Here is a 17,110-nt window from a genome sequence, read left to right on the forward strand (position 1 = left end):
CTGACAACTCTTCATATGACTTATGAGGTCGACCACTTTCATCTGAAGTGTAGGAACATTAGCTTGAATTCACCATCCAACCAAGCACTGTTACTTTTTTTCAAAGCGCTCTTTTATTCTTCTCGCTTCACCACTCAATCGTTAAACTTAGATAGTAAATTTTTCTGAGCACTTACTCCAACTCATATATTTTTTAACTACAGGTATGCGCAATTTAAGCCTGACTTTTGAAAAAGTTACACACAACTCTGGCAGATTTTGAGGAATTTCATTGTGATAACTAAATGATTAGAAATTTGCCAACTCAACTAAATATTGAAAGCCACTTGGGATATGCTGGACTATTGTTTTCAACTTCAATTTATATGATTCGGATTGAAGTGCAGAGCACAAGGTTTTTACGACTTTTGCGATTGTTGAAGGAAATACTTCACTTCACTGCGGCGAAAAGAAACTGCATACATTTAATTCTTTACTTTTCGCAGCATACACGTCTGATCACTAGCGGTTAGTACCTTTGGAAAGTGTGATCTAAAGGGTTTTCCAAAAACAGGTGTTACAGGCGAATGGATTGCGCTATCGAGAGATGATTAACGAGTTTTTATGGCCGGATTTGGATGGTATTTATCTGAACAACGTTTATTTTCAACAAGACGGCGCTACGTGCCACACAAACAACGAAACAATTGAGGTTTTATGGGAAAAGTTACCGGACTGTGTTATCTCTCCAAGAGGTGATTACAATTGGCCACCGATATCTTGTGATTTAACACCTTGTGACTTTTTTTCTTTGAGGCCACGTGAAAGAGAAGGTCTACGCCAATAGCCCAGGGTCGATTCAAGACCTCAAAGATGGATTTCGTGAGGCCATCGAGAACATAGGGCAGCCACTTTACAATTCGGTTATGGAAATTTTCATGAAAAGGATATTGCCCTGTAAGTGTGGTCGATGTGTTCATTTGTCTGACGTTATTTTCTATTATTAACGGCATACCTTCCTCTTTATTAATTATAAAAAAACATCCGATCTTTTCTATTACAAAATAAAATTTTTCTTTGAATATCAAAATAACACCTCTTATTAAAAACCCTTTATTATGATGTTCTTGCTTGCTTGCTCGCTCTTCCGTTAATTTCTCGTAGTCTGTGCGATTATGTGTATCGAAAAGCACTCGAAAAAATTTAAAATTTTACTTTGAGACATATTTTTGTGCCTAACAAAAAAATGAAAGGTAAAATAGGGGCAAACAGATTTTGGTTTCTTGTAATTAAGAGTAATCAAATATTATAATAAATAAGTAATAAGCGCCAAACTTCAAAAGTCTTATTGAATGCAGAGAAAATCACTCAAAAAGGGGGATATGGAAACAAGAATATTTTCTTGTTTAATATTCATATTATTACAATATAGTTTTACTTTTTGTCATTACTTCAAGGCTAATGCTTTCTAAAAATTTATTATATAACAAACACATAATTTTGATTGAACATTTTATAGGAAACTTATTTGAAATGCCTGCATAAGTAATTCAATCGAATGCAGGAATATTCCTTGCAGTGACTGATGCTAGTTTAGTCGTAAACAAAAAAAAAAAAAAACTTATTGAATTAAGGAGGGAGGGAGCCTGCTTTAGAGGCTTCAAAGAATCAATTTTTTTTTGCATACATGTCTTTCCAAACTATTCAAGAATGTGTCCTCAAAATTTCAGAAGCAAATTCAAAATATTTTCGCAGTTACAGAAGAAATTGTGAGCAAGCGTCGCGCAGGTATACGAGCGGCCGGATCGCTCGAAGTGCGATTTCTCGGTTTTTAATTTATACGAATTTTCCTAATTGGCGGGAAAGGTAAACGTCCTATCGAAACGAGATTAAATTGATTGTATTCGGAATGAATTAATTAATCCCTTCTAGTTCAACATAAAAAGCCTTAAGCAAGTTATGATTAACCCACTTTTTAAACAATCTAAAGTGAATTTGTTTTACCAATAAAATTATGTTTTTTTAATTAGCGAAAAATTGTTGAATTTCTCAGTTTTTGTTTAATTTCGTTGGTTTAACTAGAAGCTATACTAAACTAAAATAAACATTTTTTTGGGTTTTTGGTTTCAGATGAAAATTGCGACCTGCATCTTTCCCGCCGCACGACACATGCACACTCGAGGCGCCTCGGCAAAATGCTTGTACCAGGCATAACATGACACATATTTTAATGAAAAAATTTAAAAAAACTGTTGAAATATATAACAATAAAATCTGAAAGTTTCGTTTCAATCGAATATTTCTTTCTTTCCCAAAAAAAACCCACGAAAATTCGATTTTTTGAAGCTTCTAAAGCAGGCTCCCCCCTTAACTATTGATTTTCATTTAAAGAATTCTGGAAAAAATTTTCACAAATTTTTCATTTTTGAGACATCACTATTAGGGAGTGTTACCACAGTGCGGCGGCTGCTTTAGAGAACGCCATATAATATTTATACATCTTTAATATATGCGTTTGAAGGACTACCCTCAGGTAATAAAATACAAAATAGTGCCTCTGCATTCGGTGATTAGAATTTTTAAATAAGTTTTGGAAACGATTTAAAACACATAACATGACTCTCACCCGCCACTTTGAAAAGCTTGCACATAAACACTTAATTATAAGTAGATGTAAATGAGAAGCTTCAGAAGGCGTCTGGAAAAATTTAATTGTTTGAAACTTTGGCTACCCAATTCATGTACAGGACACACCTACTTTTCACACTGCAATGTCGGTCAATTTAATGATAGTAAAACAAAATAGTTCAAAAAACGGCAGGAGAAAATATTCTTCGTTTTTGGGGGAGGGTATGAAATGCAGTTTATTAATGGGCTTAACTAAAACCGTGAAACTTTCAAATATTGGGAATAATTTATTTAATTCTATTGATTTAAATAAAACTAAAATTATACTAACGCATTCAATTTCTCATTCGCTTATTTATAAGTGTTCAAAATCCAAAGCATTAGCACACATCCGAAAGTTCTCAAAAGCAGTGTTTTGTAAAATTTCACCAGGCAAAGACAATGGATCACAGCGAAAGCAGTCAACGCGCTTCACTACTCTACTCCAATGAAGATCAAGCCCGTATTGGTGACCTTTTCACCGCACAAGTTATCACCTTCAAAGCTACCGGCCAAATTCCCTTAAACATAGGACAGCCACGCAAGGTCAAATTTCTGGTAATCTTTATCTACAGTTTCGTCGTCATCTCACAAACATTCTGTGTGGGTATGCTTTTCCTGAAGACATCTTACGATATGCTAATCAATGGAAAATTGGAAGAGATTACTGACGCGGTTACTATGACCATCATATTTTGGTTCAGCACTTATGCTGCCTGTTACTGGCTACTGAGATCACGTCGCTTGTTCGCATTTTTGCAGTATATCAACCAATATTATTGGCATCATTCATTGCCCGGTCTGAGCTTTGTAAGCTGGCATCGGACATATGTGTTGTCTAAGCGTGTGACTATTGTGTGGACTGTCGTTTGTATGGCGGGTACGTTTGTATATGGTTTGCAACCTCTTGTTACGGGTGTGCGTGTACTGCCACTGAAGATGTGGTATCCCTTTGATCCATTGGTGAGTGTACTTTGTGTGGAGGAAAGAGGTATACGAAAATTTATTAATTCATAATTTTTCTTTTACTTTCAGCAACCTTATGTGTATGAATTGCTCTATGTGCAGCAATTGTCGGCCCAAATAGTAATGGGCATCACTTTTAGCAATGGCTCCAGTTTATTTGTTTCGCTGGTTATACTCATGTGTGGACAATTTGATGTACTTTTTTGCAGTCTGAAGAATATCACTTATTATTCACGTTTACGTGCTAATTTTGAGCTTGAAAAGTTCAGGTATGTAAATAAAAAATTATTGAAAATTCAGAATTTAACTTGAAAATATTAAGGGAGTTACTTAAATACATGCATAAGTACTAGTAAGAATCATAGACCATTATATTTCAACGAATTTTGTATTGTACATTTTTAAATTAGTTAAGCTTTCGAGAGACAACCTTTCAGTGAGTTTAATAATAATAATAGTTAGTTGCTCTAGCGCCGTCTGGTGGGCGCATAATATCTTCTCGCATGTTTCAAAATCACTTCGGTTTTCAGCCTTTGCCTTGAGGCCGCGCCGTATGAAGTCCGGTGGCGCTGATTTCATCATTCAGCTTGCGTTTCTATGAGCCTTGGGACGGTCCACTTCAGCGCGATCTGCTTGGATTCCAATCGAGCGTCTTATTTGCAAAGGGTCAATAAATATCACAACTTGGATAAAGAATTTCCTTCCTGCTTTACCCAAACTTAGCATGCAATTTTATTTTAAGCGCTTAAAGTCCCTCAGTTTTGACTCATTAAGGTTAATAGAAGAATGTCATTAAGGCTGAAAATTTTCAAATAGGAAATTACAATTTTTTGTTTAATTCGGAGCGCGAATTTCAAAATAATTCCGAAAATGATAGAATACATCTCTTGAAAATTTCACTAACTTTTGAGGAAGATTCAAGTTTTAAGAAAATAGTTTTTTGGGAAAATCTGTAATGTTCCTAGCATGATTTCTGAATAAATCTGAATAAAACAAATTTATGTAGATATTTATGCTGATAAAACGGATATGATACTTTTTACTAGAAGGTACAAGATCCCCTATTGGCAACCCCCAGAAGCTAAACGACGTGAAACGAACTCTTAAAAATCACAAAAAGGAACTTGGAGTAATTCTGGATAATAAACTATCATGGAAGCGCGACAGGCGAATTTACCTGTAAAACATTGGGACATAGGTCAATAGGCATGAATTATAGAGTCCAGATGGACTATATGACTCCAAAATGTAATTGGGTGAAGAAATTCCGAACAATAATACAAGAAGAGGGAAGGAAAAGGGGAATGAAACCTAGCCCAAATACTCTTAATATATTTACTGATGGCTCGAAAATGTTAGACGGAGCAGGGTCAGGGATCTATTGCGTAGAGCAAGGCATCAGACAGTCATTTCAGCCCCCCAACCACTGCAGTATCTTTCAAGCAGAAGCCTTTGCTGTAGGTAAGGCTACAGAAATAGCATTCGCAAAGACATCTAGCAACTCCAACATAAGCCATAGAGAGACTAGCCGCAGACAGATGGTTGCATATCTATTGGGTACCCGGACATAGGGGTAACGCCCATTGCAGGAAGAGAAATTATAGATGAGATTGTCAAAAGCACTGTTTACATACAATTCGGACAAGGCAACAACATACTGAAACCTTTAAATACGGTATAAAATGACATCGCAGCGGACATGAAAACACGGATAGACAGGAGGTGGAATAATCTAGCCACTTGTCCGATTCGTAATAGCTCTATTCAGAAAGGAAAGCAGAATTATCGTAGGTATATTGTCAGGCCAGAATTTGTTCGCGGTACACCCATACAAGATGGGAATTATAAACAATGATAGCTGCAGATTTTGCAGTGAACTAGAAGAGAGGGAAACGCTAGAACACCTTCTATGTTCTTGCCCTGCGTTAGCTAGAACCAGATTAAAATGCTTGGGAGCTTTAAAATATGAGAAGTTAGAATGCCTCTCGGGTGATAGAGCTTCAAAGTTTACTTAGATTCGCAAAAGACACAGATGTATGTATTACAAGATGTTTACTAGAAAGAAACGTAAAGGATAACACTGGCCACATACAGACTTGGCGCCCTGCGAGTAGCCAGTGCCTGTCGCACTGTCTCAGATGACGCAATCCATGTGATAACGGGAATGGTGCCATCGACTTCGCGGTTGTGATGTATAGGTTACATAATACCATTGGGCAGAAACCGTCGAACGTGGCTAAAAAAGAAGAAAGGCTGCGAACAATTGAAGAATGGCAGATACGATGGGAGCAATCCGAGAAAGGTAGGTGGACCTTTGAACTGATTCCAAACATTGCGTGGTGGATTGAGCAAAAACACGGAGAAATTGATTTTTGTATCACACAGTTGCTGACTGGACACGGTTGCTTTAAAGCATACCTACCCACATATGTGCGAAAACGAAGAACCCTGGAAAATTACAATGTGTAGTGGCCGCAAATATCATGAAGAACCTTCAATACGCGGAATATTCACGTAGGTCTCTAGAAAGAGCTCCTTAACACAATGTACAGAACAGAATGACAATAACAGACGATTGAGTAATAATATACTCACAACGGCCTCCTGACGTACTACTTAACGGTGAAGTCCCAGGAGGACATACCGTAGGACATGAGGGGGGTTTAGTTGGTCCCACACCACGTTCGCACTTGCAGCAACCGTCGCCGTGTGCGTTGAGTGGTGTGGCCACTAAAAAATCCCTCCTCTTTTTCTGGGGAGACTCCCCTCCCCACGTTTATTTCTTCCTATTGGGGGAAAAGTTCAATCACTACCTGTCTAAGCAATGGTTGCGGTGCCCGTGGGCCTTTTATCTTTGCCATGACAGTTCTGTAGGCTAAGCCCCATGGAACACTGTCTACGCTATCTCGCATTGTCTTATAGCAGCGATTTTTGCTGTGCTGAATTGCTTTTTTCAGTTCGTACTTGCGCCCCCGGTATTCAGTGCGTAGCTTACAACATGAAGGACGTTTGCGCGCTCAACCAACCAAATGTATAAGCGCCAATTATATTGTATATATAGTTTATATAATATAAAAAAGCAGAAAATTCAAGAAATAAGATTTTGTAGAAATTACTTTTCTTGTAGGGCTAATAGTTTTTGAAACAGAACTTAAAAATAGGTACGTCTAAGAAATATCAAATTTTCAATTCCGAATATCTTGCAAAATATAAAAAAATTGGAAATTGCACTCCTAGTGTTTGTAGCATTTTTTTAACTACGTAATAATAGTGGGCAGACTGATAAGGCGCCAATTATATTGATCAGATGACTTTGTGTGGAGGAAGATCCTGTTACATCGAATATCTCTTAAGGCAAAATGGGAAAACTGTTTTTGAGGACACTTTAGTCAATTTATATATATAAATTTCATAATTCAGGTACCACACTATTGAATCAATTTCCCATATCGGTAATACTAAAATTGTAAAATATGTGACATATATTGTAACATATAAAACGAATCTTTATTAAGTTGGAACTTTCTGAGAAAGTTCAACGTATGGCACTTATACGAGGGGTGCCTTTTATATGTCGGGATTTGGCAACCCTGGTGTTGCAATCTGGCAATTGACAGCTGTATCGCAAAGTTTGACATTTTTTGGCTTTTACGTACTCAGAACGTTTTGAAATACCAGCGCTATTTGTGTTGTTTACAGTAACTTAAAAGATTCATCTCGGTCCAAAAATGGAATTAATTCGTGAACATTTTCGTGCGATTATTTTTTACAACTTTCGACGTGAATTAATTCAGCAACATTGCATGGATGAACTTAATTTATTTTTTGGCGATGAAGCTCCATCAAGGACCAGTGTTTATCGATGGTATGGTGAATTCAATCGTGGTCGTAGTTCACTCCAAGACGAATTTCGTGAAGGTCGTCCAAAATCAGTTGTTGTTCCGAAAACCATTGATGCTGTGCGTGAACTGATATTGCAAGATCGTCATGTGACCTCTCGTGAGATTGAGACAACCTTAGGCATTAGTGGGACCAGCATACATTCAATATTGCATAAACATTTGACTATCAAAAAAAGGCTCGTGTCGATTGGTCGAAGGAAATGCTCAAAAAATACGATCGCGGGGCTTCGAAACACGTCTATGACATCGTGACAGGGGATGAATCATGGATTTACGTGTATGAGCCCGAAAGTAAACATCAGTCGACTGTATGGGTGTTTCAAGATGAGCCAAATCCAGCACTCTTCACCAGGACAATGCGAGCTCTCACACATCGGCTCAAATAACTGCATTTTTGAGCACCCAAAACATCGAATTAATGGGTCATTCGCCGTATAGTCCTGACTTGGCACCGAATGACTTCTTTACGTACGTAAAAAACAAACTGAGAGGCCAACGTTTTTCGACACCTGAAGAAGCGGTTGCGGCATTCAGAATGCATGTTTTGGAGGTACCTCATTCAGAGTGGCAAAAGTGCTTCGACAATTGGTTCAAACGCATGCAAAAGTGTATAGATCTTCATGGAGAATATTTTGAAAAACAATAAAGTGACTTTCGATGATTAAAATTTGTTTTTGTTCTCTAATCCCGACATATAAAAGGCACCCCTCGTATGTACCAGTGGCGCTCTGATGCTCTCAACGATCGTTTCTTCTTACCTCTCTTAGATTTGGTTGGTAAACAGAATGCAGGTACAGCGCACGCTCGATAACGTGAACTAATTCAAACCAAGGCAGTTCACGTTAACAAAAGTGTTCACGTTTTGGAATGCCCAAAAAGACCAAATAAATATATTTTTTCAGATTTAAATTCACATTTTATTCTTGTTTTCGTTACATATTAATTGAAAATTAAGTCATACGATGGTTTTATTTAAAAAAATCAGTCATCTGTTTTTTTTTAACTTGAAGCACAGCTTTCTCCCTTAACCGTCCTTGCACACTCATTTCATTTTGATCGACGCCTTCATGGCCAGCCCATATTAACGCATTGTTGAAAATTTCAACTGCTACTGTCGGCTTAATTTTCTTCAGTTGCTCTGATACGCTGTCATCATCGGATTCGTTCTCTTGTTGATGATCGTCATCTGCATTGCCCTCCTCTATATCTTCGTTCCATTCATGAATGACTGGTAACGTGAATTCAATCTGAAATTTTTAATAAAAAAAAGTTTTTTCAATAACCCACATACATATCTTTGAGCATATCTGCGAACACGAGCGAACTTCAGGATTTAAACTACTAAGGAGATCGACGGTGTTGCTCATCAAGATGCGAAGTTCAGCTTCCTATTTTTCTTTTAAAACCGACAACGGAACATTATCTTCGGGATCATCATTGTTTACCGCAAAATTTAAAATACTGTTCCAGCACTTAGCTAATGTTGCTTCACCAACACGAAACCAAGCCGCATCCAAAAGATTTATAGCTGTTTTGAAGTTAATTTTTTTCAACGACTCGAGCAACTCAGACTTTGTCGCTGTTATTGAAGCTAGAAGACTGTTTCTGTAATGCAACTTAGTTATTTTTATTGCATTCTGATCCATCGGTTGAATGAGGGGTGTAACATTTGGTGGCATAAACATTGCCGAAATTTGCCCATTCTTCATTGGGGGGAGAAGAAGCGTTGTCGATTAGGAGGAGAGCTTTAATTGGTAAGGCTTTCTACTTTAAAAACGATATAACCTTTAAAAACAACCAGTTAACCTTAAAAATCGGACAAAACTTAAAGGGAATATTCACCTGTGGAACAAATGACGCGTGAAACCATGGCTTGAAAATAGCCGACGTCATCCAGGCGGATTTCGAGCACTTATAGTCGATGGGACACTGAAAGTTTTTAAAGCAGCGTGGATTCTTCGCCTTTCAAATTACCAAAAGCTTAAGCATGTGGGATCCAGTGGCGTTTGAACAGCATAAAAACGTGATTTGCTGCTTCTTGGACTTTACCCCTGGGGCTCTTTTCTCCAAACTTGACGAGTACGTTTTCTCTGGCAAAAGTCTCCAGAATAACCCCGACTCATCTGCATTATAAATATATATAACTGAACGTTGCACAACTCCAATTCGGTCATTTTAGCTTTAAGTTTTTCTTTAAACGGATCCACTAGATGAGGTTGCGAAGACAGTTTTTCGCCTGATATTTTAAGAACACGAATACCGTACCTCTTCTTGAATCCTTGGAGCCATCCATCACTAGCGAAGAAGTTTGCTTCATTTTCTTTAAATTTTGCATGCAGTGTTTCTGCCTTTTCTTTCAACATTAGAGCACTTACTGGCCAGTTTTTATCTCCCATTCGGATAAACCCACGATAAAGAGCTCTCTCCATTTTGGGCAACTCTAAAGAAACGCAGTGTTTTTCTATTTCCAGATTCACAATACGTGTTGTTTACGCATTTTAAAATCACTTGCTTTTTCGCTTTAATGTTACAAATTGTTGATTTAGCAACATTATATTTCTTTGCTAAAATCGTCACAGATGAGCCTTTTTTTAAAAAACCGAGAATTTTAGCCTTTTGTGTTAATGTCAAGCATACGGGTTTTTTAGAACTTATTTTCACCAGAAAACATAAGACGAAACACTCTTTGCAAAACCAAAACCGCGACTGATATATTTTTGTCTCCTTACATGGAATTACGAATAAAATGCCTATTTTGTAATTAGGGGATTCCCCAATTTTAGAATTATTTGAGATCAATGTAAACTACATTCAAATAATTGTAACGTTTATTGTTTATGTTATAGAGCCTTTTGGGTTTGTTCACGTTTTAGAGTAGCCAACGCACAAAAATGTCTGTTGACGTTTTGGGGTGTTCACGCTTTAGAGCGTTCACGTTATCGAGCGTGCGCTGTATTACAACTGCTCGGCATGCCGCAACTAGTCAATGGCGCGATTTAGATGTTCTACTCTAGGCCATAATACTCGGTCAGGGTCTAACTAATCCTGTCGACTATTATTTGGATGAAACATATTTACATAGGCTATTCGTTCCCTTTCTGTGTTAACCTCGTAACTTCATTTTTTGCGAAATTGAGATTTTTAGTGAAAAACATCCCTTAGCACTCCTGTTCCGTAAAACAAAACACACAATATGATTATAGAATTTTTTTCAGAGCGTTTCGATTTTTCTCGTATCTACATGTTCGAATTCAAAAACCGCGTATCAACGATAAGTATCGTATCAAATAAGTTATAACTTTTCATAGAAGTTAAATAACTCTAAATATTGTTATCGATTTACTGAAAATTATGATTTTGTAGATACGAGGTTAACACAGAAAGGGGACGAACGATAAAGTTGGCTTTGGCGTCTACTGCAAGGTGCCAAAAGTATGCGTTTCGGCTCGTCTTTCTAATCACTGTAGTGTATTTTAGGTTTAAATTTTAGCTATAAATGAGGTGGCTGTCTGGGCAGGCAAAAGTGTGACTACCTTTAGAGAGAAGTTTCAAAGTTATTGCTTTTAATTTTGGAACTTAACATCTCTCTTTTGGGATTTTTCAATATTTATTTATTTATTCATGTGAAATGTAATTAGAAATTATATTACCTGCAAGAAAAATCATCTTACTTTTAAAATGGAGTTCCAGAATACGTGTGTCCGCTAATAACTATGCACTGATTGCTCCGATTAACATAGGGGCCATTGTATTTTGAAGCTATTCTCTAAAAGAAGGTTTTTTTTGCGATAAAAAATGCATAAATTTAGAAAAGAGGCGTGCGCATAAGCCGGAATGTGTGAAAAAATCATAAAATTAATTTGAAACTGATACAAAACCTGAATGAGTAAATCGATCGAAGTACTGTTTCTTGATAATAAGCTTTGAAATAATCAAATAAATCAAATAATCACGCTGTAATAATCAAATTATTCAATAATTCCTTTTACAATTAAAATTTTGAAAACAAAACTTTTTTGTTTTAAAAAATTGTTCTTTTGTTTGTTGTTTTGTGTGTTTTGTTTTTTGTTTCTGCGCCGTGTGCTAAACTCCATTAGACAGGATATGCAGGAATAAGCGTAAATAAGCCGGCAAAGCAAAGATGAAAAAAGATGCTTTCTGATTTCTACAAGGTGGCGCAAAAATAATTTAATAATTTGTAATAGAAACTTTTTTCCGATACAATCTGTTTAAACTTAGGAAAAAGGTATGTCTATAAGGTGACGCAAAATTAAACAACCTATCGGAGGATTTACAATTATTGCAAATGGCGTTATATGTCAAATTCGTGAATTCGTTAGCTGGAGCATACAAAAACAGGCTAGAAATAGAGCGCGTAAATGTCTAAACAAAAATTTCCATCACTCAAAATCCTTTTTTTATTTAGAAAAAAAAATTGTTCAAAAAATTAATTGGATGATTAATTTTGCGCCATTTTGTATATTCTCTTATTTGTTATTGTATTGCTTACTACTCTTTCGAAGGCATGCGAATATATTGCACAGCATATGTTGTGTTTTTTTATTGATTAGTGATTACAGCCTTACAATATCTTTCGAACACCGAATATTCTGCAGATGCATAAATTCTTGATTACAATTTTTTTAAATTTTATTTCCTTTAGCAAAGAGCAGGCTGAACTACCAACATATTTGGACGACGAACTGAATCAGTATTTGTACTGCAAGGAACTTTTAACCGATCTCTCTATACTCGAACATTTACACGTCCTACAACCACCAAAAGCTTTTCCTGCAGCTCTGAAATCTGGTGTAGAGCAGTGCGTTCACCTGCATCGCTTTATTTTGGAAGCCTGCAAGGAGATGGAAGAACTTTTTAATCCCTATTGTCTTGTTAAATCGATACAAGTTACGCTGCAGCTCTGTTTGCTTGTTTTCGTTGGCGTTGCTGTGAGTTAATGAAACCTCCGGACTTTGATAAAACAACCAGCTTCAGCAGATTTAGCTGCTACGTGAACAAGTCAGATGCTTAATAGAAAAAAATAAAATTTTATGTAAATTACACTAATTCGAATCCTAAGCTAAGTTGATATCCTTAACCGTTCAAATATTATATTACATTAGCGCCCAAAAATTTGGCGCGTCGCAGTCAGAAAGTGCTAAGTCACCTTAAGTTGTTTTGTCTAAAGTTCGTTGAAATAACATATAATATATTACAATACATTTTCAGCATAAATTTTCATAAGTGAATTGCTTTATTAGTGTGGACTTTCTTACTGATTTCATTCAACTTTTCTCGTTTTCCCTAGGGCGAACGTTCGTTGGTACGCATTTTGAATTTGGTCCAATATCTAACTTTAACAGTCATCGAGTTACTTATGTTTACTTATTTTGGTGAGTTGTTACGCGAACATAGTTTACGTTGTGGTGAAGCTTTCTGGCGATCACAATGGTGGACTCATACACATATTAGTGCTATACGTCAGGATGTTCTCATCATGTTGGTGAATACCAAACGTGCTGTGCGGCTAACAGCGGGTAAATTCTATGTAATGGACATTGAACGTTTGCGGTCGGTAAGTGGCGAAATGTTTGAATTAATATACGAGATGTGGCTGATAAAATTGGAGCGTTAGGTACTTAATGTATGAAAAGTCAAGTGCGATGTTTTTTTATTTCTCAATTTAAATACACTTTTCGCGTTGGAGAGTTCCGTAGGAAAAGGATGGCTGATTTTGATTAAACTTTGTAGTTTTGTAGTAGTTCAGGTGCGAACTATCCGTATTCGCAATTGGAATTTAAAAGAAATGCCCTTTTGTGATTTTTTTTTCGAAAACTATGAATTTTACAAGAAGAAGTCATTAAATCAATTTATGCAATTTGTATATTATTTATGTATATTATATAATATTATTATTTTTAAATAATTTGCTTCAACACCAATTTTTATTGTTCAAAACTCATCCAATACAAAAAAATAGTGGGTATGGGAATAAGTTTCCGACCTCGTAAAAGAGGTGTCGCTGCTGATACTATTTTGTGTTCCCTCTGAATATATATGTACTGGTGATTTGAAGGTGTATATGTGAGGTCTCAATCGGAGTAGTTGACATTCGTTTGAAGTGTAAAGATCCTTTTTTATCTGAAACCAAAAATGTCCACGTTCGTCTCGAAAAAAAGCATTTGCTTCATTATTACTTTTTAAAGAAAAGTGCAGCTGAAACTTGTCGCATATTGATCAATATTTACGGTAATCACGTTCCATCAAATACAACTTGTAAAGAGTGGTTTCGCCGCTTCCAAAGTGGCAATTTTGACGTGTGTGATAAAGATCGGGAAGGGGCACCGAAAAAATTCGAAGATACTCAACTACAACAATTATTGGATGAAGACTCATGTCGAATCCTTAATGATATGTCTAAAAAATTGAATGTTGACAGATCAACCGTCGGTAAACGTTTGCATGAGATGGAAATGGTCCAGAAAGCAGGTAACTGGGTGCCACATCAATTGAAGGATATATCGAGAGAGGAGGAAATCGAGATACGTTTGGGGACGTGTGAGATGGTTCTTGAACGGCAGAAAAGAAGAGGGTTTCTTCATCGCATCGTCACTGGCGATGAAAAATAGATGTATTATGATAACCCTAAGCGTCGAAATTGTTCGAGACTGCCAGGTGAACCAGCCTGCCTGGTCCCTCGATAGCGAAAAAAAAAATTCATGCTTCAAAGGTTATGTTGTGCATCTGGCGGGATCAGAAGGGTGTCATCATTTATGAACTCCTTAAACCATCTGAAACCATCACTGGTGATCGTTCGATCGTTACCGACTACAGCTAATGCGTTTGAATCGAGCACTCAAAGAAAAACAGCCGAAATGGGACGGTAGACATGACAAACTGATTTTACTGCATGACAACGCCAGGCCACATGTGGTTAAATCGATCCAGAAATATTTAGAGGGGCTGAATTGGGGAATCTCGGCCCACCCGCCGTATTCCCCAGACATTGCACCTTCGGATTACCATCTGTTCCGATCAATGCAGTCCGATCTTGTTGGAAAGCGGTTCACTTCTTACGAGAGTATCGCAAACTGTCTCAATGAATGGATAAAAAAAAAATGAATGGAAAAAATTTACATTTTGCATTAAAATTTTGTATAAATGATTTTTTCTTGAAGAGCTAATAGTTTTCGATATACAAATTCTTAAAAAAGACATTTGTCTCAAATTTCGGATGCGATGATTTGCAAAAAAAAGGGAACTAACTGTCATCATGCCACTGAAAAGATTTTTTTTTTACGGTCGAGCTCATCTCCTATTGTCCAAATATTTTCGTGTCCGTATTTCCTTTTTATACACGGCCGTACTTGTACACAAGGATAATAAAACTTTTCTTAATTAAAAAAAAGGGAAAGTTACTGAGAGCCAGTTCCGGATAGTAGGATAGGCGACCAATTTCAATGAATTCTGCAGCTTTCAAAGCATCTCTCACAGCCCGAGTGGTGTGATGGGCGCGTTGTTTTGCAGAAGCAACATTCGCTGCGCTAACTTGCTGCGCCTCTTCTGTGTGACTACTTAATCAGTAAATGCCCTTCAGGCAAAGTAATCAGGTAATAAAACTTCCACGGTATCCCAGAAAATGGTAGTAATACTTTTCGCGCCGGTTTTTCCACTTTAAATGGCCGTTATTCGAAAAAAAAATTGTAAAAGCCCACTTTTTTTAAGGCTTTCGGTGATAGGATTTCGTCGCTACAACCAAATTTTGTTTATCCATCTAAGAACCGCCGAAATTGTTTCGTTTATTTTAACTTTATCATTTGACAATCGATTCTATAAAGAAATGTGCCATAGGTCTGGGTTTGAGGAGTTTTATATTCCGTTCTGATTGCCTTTTGAGTTCCGATGTCAACCATTTAGTTAGCTTTTAGAAGGATAAACAAAATTTCATTTTATTGTGCTGAAATCCCCTCAACAGAAGTTTAAATACAGGGTTCGACTTGGCTACATTTCAGCATTGGATATAAGGAAGATGAAAAGTTATTTAAATATTAACTCCAAAATGTATTTTTAAGTGTGGATTTAAAATAAGCAGAAAAAATTACATATCAACTATGAAAAAGTTAGCTTATGGGGGGAAAAGATAGAGATGCAGATAAAAGTACTTTTACAACTTTTTTCGGTCCAGTCTTGTTGCCTTGGGCACATCAGCGGTCACAATCACAAAGAAGCTCAAATCACTCCAAAAGATCTCTACAACTCGCTACTTGTTGAGCGGTGTGAGCATTCGCGGTACCCCACGCGCACAAAGTTTTATGTAAAATCTCTGCAAATCATTCGCTGCTAAACTGTAGTTCGTCTACTATCTGCCATAATGTATCATAATTCTTCGGCTAACTAATACTAAATGTTTGACTTTTTGGATATATATTTTCTTCCGATACTACCGGCACTGGGAGGAGATCGTCTTCACACTTTCTCTCACTAGTTAAAATAGGTGAGCTCATTTTTTTACCATTCCATATAAAGGTGTAGGTCTCTAAAGCATCGATATCATATTTAAAAAAAAAATTGCAGTTTCCGTTGGCATGGCGCGTTGCAGCTTGTTCAAGGGGTAATGGTTTATTTATTTATACTAAATTATTATTATTAGTATTATCTATTTATACTAAAAATGTAGTAACGAGATGGTGAGTCCGCGCTAAGTATAGGGGTTTTCAGTAAGAGCGCTTCAACTTTTGAACTTTTTTGAATAAAACACAAACGGTTTGACTTTTTTAACTAATTTTTTTTTTTATTATCGAGTTTGAACATATACATTTAAGAATGAAATTCGATTTCTTTTGCATGACCACCACGTTGCGTCGTTCGCCCTCCCTATCGGAAAAAAGTTGAAGCGCACCTATTGAATAGCCCTATACCTGGTTCGCGATTTTATCGGCCGCATCTCGTATATATCCCTGGTTTTCATTTTTATTTCTAATTTTATTTTAATTTTTAATTTTTTGCCTTTCTCTATTTTTCAGGTAGTTACTCAAGCATTCTCTTTTTTGACACTGTTGCAGAAATTAGCGGCTAAGCCTTAAAAATAATACAAAATTCATTTTATTCAAAATGTCTAGCCTTGTAAGCAGTATAAGATTAATAAAGATGCGTAGACTTGCAACATATGCATACAGTTTGTCAAGAAAATGTTTTGATATACTAAAATATTCCTGTCATTTGCACTCCTTTAACTAAAACCACCGCTTTGAATTGGCTTTGGAGAGTCTTTCGAAATTATTTCGTTAACGTACATAGTTACCAGAATTTTATAATATAAACTCTTTGCATCTACCAAAACAAGCAAAAGCAAAACTAACACAAATGCTTGTCTCAGCTTTCAAGAAGGTTTCTCACATATCTATTTTCGACATCGTCTGCTAAGAGCATTTGATATACCGTTATCTCAATTAATTGGTACACATGCGTTAGTCATCATTCATTCATAAAATGATCGTAAGAGTGATTTGTTGATCAAAATATCAAATCGTACGTAAACCATAGCGAACGTAAAAGTGCCTGAGGAGCTTCAGTTGGTCTATTATACTCGTAATTAT

General features: G+C 36.5%; 1 protein-coding gene across 1 annotated transcript in view; it reads left to right on the plus strand.

Moving 5' to 3' along the window:
• LOC128859328 (putative odorant receptor 85e) overlaps positions 1-16,597 on the plus strand; it is a 71,500-nt gene extending 54,903 nt beyond the window's left edge. Inside the window, 6 exon segments of the mRNA XM_054096311.1 lie at positions 1,373-1,518; positions 3,040-3,609; positions 3,682-3,881; positions 12,178-12,463; positions 12,823-13,089; positions 16,538-16,597. Coding sequence (XP_053952286.1) covers positions 1,373-1,518; positions 3,040-3,609; positions 3,682-3,881; positions 12,178-12,463; positions 12,823-13,089; positions 16,538-16,597 — 1,529 coding nt within the window.
• The last annotated feature ends 513 nt before the right edge of the window (positions 16,598-17,110 follow it).

Source organism: Anastrepha ludens, chromosome 2 (assembly GCF_028408465.1).
Source record: "Anastrepha ludens isolate Willacy chromosome 2, idAnaLude1.1, whole genome shotgun sequence".
In the NCBI taxonomy this organism is placed as follows: Eukaryota; Metazoa; Arthropoda; class Insecta; order Diptera; family Tephritidae; genus Anastrepha; species Anastrepha ludens.